The sequence below is a fragment of the Rhyacophila brunnea genome, unplaced genomic scaffold (assembly GCF_057557595.1).
Source record: "Rhyacophila brunnea isolate RB1 unplaced genomic scaffold, BYU_Rbru_1.0 scaffold_13, whole genome shotgun sequence".
Taxonomy (NCBI): Eukaryota; Metazoa; Arthropoda; class Insecta; order Trichoptera; family Rhyacophilidae; genus Rhyacophila; species Rhyacophila brunnea.
Genome location: NW_028232785.1, coordinates 30,900,553 through 30,907,242, shown reverse-complemented (window position 1 = coordinate 30,907,242; position 6,690 = coordinate 30,900,553). Strand labels below are relative to the sequence as shown.

The following is a 6,690-nucleotide window of genomic DNA, read 5'->3' as shown; positions in this document are numbered from 1 at the left end:
CTGTGCGGCTAGTCAATCAACTCCCTAGAAATGTAAGACATTTTTAGCGATGTACTCTGTTTTTAAAATTGTATTGCTTAATTTGTATTTTTTTTTTAATTATTTGTATTATTTTATTTCTACAAAATTATTTTTTGCTGTTTTTTTTTCTTGTTGATTTGCTTGTACTTTTTTTTCTAATTGTCGTTGAGATCGTCTTGAATTAATATTTTTTTAAATTGTCATCCTGTAATTTTTTTAAATTAATAAAAAGACATACTTTTTACATTACGTTCAATTATTTTGTATTGTTTGTTTCGGAATAATATACAAAAAGTCAATAAACAATTCAAAAATAATTGTTTTATCGTGTTTTATATCTCACTTAAATAGGTACACAATCTACCTGCATTAAGTATTAAGTATAGAAATTTAATGTGCATGAAAATAAAGTTATTAAATATATAGCATTTTTTCTATACATTTAAAGCTGTTGGACGCATCAGTGAAAGCCATACGTCAGATGCGTTTTTTGCAATCTAGATGCCTCTCGATAAATGCTAGATGTAGCAAAAAAAACGCTGTAGAGACGAATTTATCATGAATATGAACTAGCTAGGAGTATGGGATAGAGACCAACCACCAGCGCAGGTTTTAACCAACGGAGTACCTAGGTACCTAAGTATTACAGCTGATGAGCTGATAAACATCGCAAGTATAAATAATTACAAGATAAAAAGAACTTTTTATATACGTTTTTAAATTTAAATTATTATACTCGATATGCTCAAACTTGTACTTGTTATGAAGTAAATAAAAAACAAAGAAATGAAAAAAACTAAAATGTCATTTTGATTTCCATAGTAACGCACGTATATATTAATAATTTAGTTGCTAAGACCACTCCCTAAGCAACCATTAATAGTCCAATCCATACAAAACAGAATTAACTAAAGATGAATTCAATTCTGCTTAAAGGTGATTAAAAGAATGCATTGGCTTCGTGTTCTGATATATTCTAAAAGTTTCAAATGTCTAGCTACACGGAAAGTTAGTTAAAAATCGATGGCAAGATTTATATTGGATAAACAACCACCGGACAAACAAGAATGCTAATAAAAACGTTGTAAAATAAAACACAAAACGTTGCAAAGCAGTAATTTATTTAATATAAATAAGGCATATGATGATTCAAAGTTATATATTTGAATTACTGATAATTATTATAACAGAAGTCACAAAATTTAAATAAGTACTATTTTTTTTAAATATTTTAAAACAAGATCTTACATTCTACATTTAAAAGAGTCGAAAATCCAGAAAATTATTCATCGTTATTTCCAATAAGAGGTCACTCATTTCTGCCTTGTAATCGCAATTTTGGTTCGAAAAGAATATTGGAAATCAATACACATGCAACAATAATATGACAAAATGCAGGTATCAAAGTCCAAATTTAGGGATATGTATAATGCCAGCGTTCCATTGGCGAGCCAAAAGTCCGAGGACAATAAATCGTCCGATTTGTCAATGCTCTGCTACTAATCAACGAACGAATAAAAAGTCAAGCTGTCAAAAGTTGCGATTATCGCAATGTCTTCCGATAATCCTATAATTTTGTGGTATTTATATGAAGACTTGCATACAATAATAAAGCAGTGAAAAAATAATTGGTTAAATTAACAAATTAATCAATGAAAATGTTTAAAAACAAACGAGTTTTTTTGGTCAGAATTATCGCGTATTAATGTCTAATAGAATTTGCATAGTGATAGAAAAACGAAGTCTGGCAACTCGGAGATAAATATCAGACATGTTTGAAATCCAACGAGCCTAGTCTGCGAATTAAAATACCGCAGATCTGGGGTGCTCCACGCGAAATAAAATCCGAAGACTGTAAATCATCTGACTTGCGTGCCAATGGAGCGCCGGCTTAATACCAATAAACAAGAAAAAAATATTGATTTTTTACAATGAAGTAATGAGATAAAAAATTGAAGTTTTAAATTAAAATATGTGAAGTACCGAATTTAATAAAAGCGGATTTCTAAGATATTATGCAAGTTAAATTATTATTATTATTTTACTATATATAATAATATTATACCATCATAAATGGCCCGGTGTTCGAAATTAGAACTAAGCTCATCACAGTGTAACAAGTATTGAATGCTATGTCAAATGTTAGCAAGTGGTGCCCTCACTCGGCAGACGATTTATACTGATGGAGCCATGTATGTAATAATTAAAACACCCCACGTCGAGTACTTTTAAACGGCTTTATCTGAGGTGTGGTTTTTTTAATGATCATTTCTTATATTATTATCTAGTGTGTTTTACTTTTAGCTCACTATATTTTTTTTTGATTAAAATAATCAGTTTTTATTTTATTCCAGAATATAATTTTATGGACTTGAGTATCTTTTAATAAAATTAGTGATTTAATTATCAACAAGATAATATATATTAATTTAGGGATGAATCTGTAGCTGTCAGCAGATTACTGATCGGCGGATATTTCCGCGATATCTATATTTTATATAATATGAAACATTCATTTCAGTACCTACAATATTTTTGTGTGAGGGCTGTGCGGGGGATGAAAACATGTGTGCGGACACATTTAGAGGGAACATTGCTCGACACAAGAGCAAACATTAAAAATAGTTTTTCATAATACTTGAATACGCTCACTTGATAGATTATTTTTAGTCAGAAGCGTCAGAGTAAGTGGTTTGAAGTACCTAGGTATTGAGTAATTTATTTTTTAACACATGTTTGAATTATCATAATTTTTCTAGTTTTTTATCCAGTTCCCATTCAACACAGATACAAGTTAAAACTATGATCAAAATTATTAAAAAAATGTTCTAATACGTTGTAAAGGCATTTTTTTATATTTATTAAGTACACACCGAGTTTTTTTCAATTTTAATTACAATCGATTTAACTTTTAAATCGATGTTTTTTAAATTTGAAAAAAAATATATAAAGATATAATTAAGTAATTGCAGTATTTGTTTTGTGAACAAATTCACAATTGTTGTTTGACATAGATAATGGATTTATGTAATTTTCACATTAAAACTTGCATCATAATACTACGCCAACCTTCATAAATGTAACGAATTGTACACGTATTTTCGGAATGTTCAGCATTCCGTAATGCTGAACTCCAGATTTTGATGCTAAACTCCATTATAACTTTTTTTTTTTTTATCTCTCATTACTTTTGAATATATATTTATCGATTAATAAACTTGTCTAGCTATTTTTCGATAACAACTTTACTTAGAAACATCACCTTAATACTATGAAACTTATATCTAGGACTCTCTCATACAATGCATGGCGTTACACACATATGCCATTTCATTTAAAATTAGGTTTTATAATGATTACATTCAATTACAATCCTTGTTCTACTACGGGTAAATTATAGTATTCTGTATTATCATTCATCTTGTTCGTTTACATAGCACAATTCACCACACACTAACAAAATAATGACTAACATTTTATTATCTAAATACATATTTATTCTAATATATTCAAGCTCTGTACTATTCCATTTAATTCGTTTTTTGCGACCCGGGTTTCGCCTTTCGGCATTTTCAGGCGCCGTGTACACTCACCAAAGGTAAACACACTGACAACGAACTCTCTTTACTTTAGCTTATAATAATAAATCAATACAATAAAAAAGGTAAAACTCCATTAACTACCTATCAAGTCAAAGGTTACAAAAAATACAATTAACAAATTAAGAATAGTTGAAGTGTCAGTAAAAAACCCTATCTTATTAATAACAATACACTCGAAAGCATATAATAATAAATCGTCAAAACATAATAATAGATCATTATTCTTTATGAACAATAAAAATACGACAATCAAGGGGTGAAAATCGTCAATTCTAAGAAAAATAATTGATGGGGTTAATTAAAGAGATATTAGTGTTTAATAATACTCTTACATGGAACCTACTTTTTTATAACATTATTAAAAAAAAAATCATATAAACTCACCTAATATAGACTTATATATACCTAAATCCTCATCCATACATTTGGTCGATAGTATTACTACATATTTATTCATTTATAGATTTTACAAAAATTGCAATCGTTCCATGGTGGACGTCAATGAAGGAACATTTCCCCGGGGATGTATCAATAAGTAATGTAAGACCCAATTATAAGAAATAATCAAGGCTTAATACACACATTCGAAATTCTGCGGAAAATGTTTCTTAGGATGATCCTATTCAGGAGGCACCCAATTATCACTTCGTTTTCGTCTACATATACTATATTGTTCAAGGCAGGATCCATTTACGTACTAACCAAGAAATTTCCAGGATATATCATTGAATGAATGAACTCGAATGATGCAATTTTATTTTATTAAACCACATCGCATTGATGTGGTTTTTCACCAGTGTGCTTATTTTTATGTATTTTGAGATATTTATTTGTAGTGAACTTTTTAAAACACACATCGCATTGATGTGGTTTTTCACCAGTATGGGTCATTTTATGTATTTTGAGATATCTATTTTCAGTGAACTTTTTAAGACACACATCGCATTGATGTGGTTTTTCACCAGTATGTGTCATTTTATGTGTTTTTAAATGACTAATTTGCAGAAATTTTTTTAAACACACTTCGCATTGATGTGGTTTTTCACCAGTATGGGTCATTTTATGTGATTTTAAATGACTAACTTGCAGAAATTTTTTTAAACACACTTCGCATTGATGTGGTTTTTCACCAGTATGGGTCATTTTATGTGATTTGAGTTCACTATTTTTGATGAACTTTTTAAGACACACATCGCATTGATGTGGTTTTTCACCAGTATGTGTTATTTTATGTGTTTTTAAATGACTAATTTGCAGATATTTTTTTAAACACACTTCGCATTGATGTGGTTTTTCACCAGTATGAGTCATTTTATGTAATTTGAGATTACTATTTTTGATGAACTTTTTAAGACACACATCGCATTGATGTGGTTTTTCACCAGTATGCGTCATTGTATGTGTTTTTAAATTACTAATTTTCAGAAATTTTTTTAAACACACATCGCATTGATGTGGTTTTTCACCCGTATGTCTCATTTTATGTAACTTTAGTTCACTTCTTTCGATGAACATTTTAGAACACACATCGCATTGATGTGGTTTTTCACCAGTGTGTATCTTTTTGTGTACATTGAGATATTTATTTGCAGTGAAATTTTTAAAACACACATCGCAATGATGTGGTTTTTTACCAGTATGTGTCATTTTATGTCTTTCGAGATCTTTATTTGAGGTGAACTTTTTAAAACACACATCGCATTGATAAATTTTTTCACGCGTATGTGTCATTTGATGTGTCTTTAAATGACTAATTTGCAGAAAAATTTTAAAACACACGGTGCATTGATATCTTTTTTCACCAGTATGTGTCATGTATGACTTAAGATGCTGAGACTTCATGCATGAAACGTAGTGATGATTTAGATGTTTTACGGTTTCAAACACTCCACAACAATTGTTACAAATAAAGTTACGTGAAAAATATGTAACTCTTATCAACTTAATTCGAACCTCCTTTTGCAAGTATAATTTCTGAAATTCATGTTTGATGTTCTGTTCATCGATGGTTATTTCCGAATGCTGCATCAACATTTTCTTATTTTTATTGATTGCATGTGCTATTTTGTTGTTACTCGGGTCATTATCAACAGTATATTTTTTAACGATATCCAATGGTTTACTTTTACGTACTGCAAAACATTTCCGGGTAGAAATCTACAAAAAGAATAGGAATATTAATATATCAAAAGCAATACAATCTATAAAATATCAATAAAATATACTTATGTTCTAATGTTCACTAATATAGCACTGATACTACGTCGCTTGTTAAGTGTTTTTTCTATTAAAACGATACGTTATACTGCGCTCACTTGTTGACATTTATAATAAAAAAAAAAAATTTTTAATACGGTGAGCATTACAAATTAGACGGTTACAACATGAAATTTAGAAGAAAATGAATATGAATAAAAGAGTATTTTCTACAAATATATTTAATAAAAGGATAAGATAAGCACTAAACAGTACAATTAGTGAAGACATTAAAAAAATAAATAACAAGGAAGTCACCGAATTAGTGAAGCAGAACCTATTTTAAGAATTTATAAAACAATGCCCACTCATACTCATCCTGACGCTGGTGAAATATGTCAATATCTGAAGTGATTTGGTTGTACACACTTATTACCCTCCCAATTGGCATTACCAATGGCATGTTAGTGTTGCACCTTGGGAAAACAAACAACGGATGCCTTCAATTCCTAAGATAATTATCAGGGACAAATAAACCAATACCAACAAGAAGTGCAGTTTTCATGTACGCTGCGTATAAGTCGGAAAAAATATGTAGCTAAATAAAAATTCTTTCTAAACTTTAAGTTACAGTATGTGAGCATACCTAATGATTAATATAACAAGCCCGGAAAATCTTCATGACTAGAACCACGCTTGAACAACGCTAATAAAATATCCAAATTTACTTAGAAAAGCTGTTGTCGATTTACGCAGTTTATAATTGCATTTTAGTGCAAAATCAAAAATAAGGAAAATTGCTCACACGGAAAAATACCATTTTAGAAGACTCCTTAGATCCACAAAAAAACACCGTTTGGTGTGGTTTACA

General features: G+C 29.6%; 1 protein-coding gene across 1 annotated transcript; it reads right to left on the bottom strand.

Annotated features, from left to right (window-relative positions):
- Positions 1-1,221: 1,221 nt before the first annotated feature.
- Positions 1,222-5,440, bottom strand: LOC147077261 (uncharacterized). The gene has a single exon (XM_085941479.1). The coding sequence runs from the start codon at positions 5,436-5,438 to the stop codon at positions 4,386-4,388; it is 1,053 nt and encodes a 350-aa protein (XP_085797605.1). The 5' UTR covers positions 5,439-5,440; the 3' UTR covers positions 1,222-4,385.
- Positions 5,441-6,690: the final 1,250 nt, after the last annotated feature.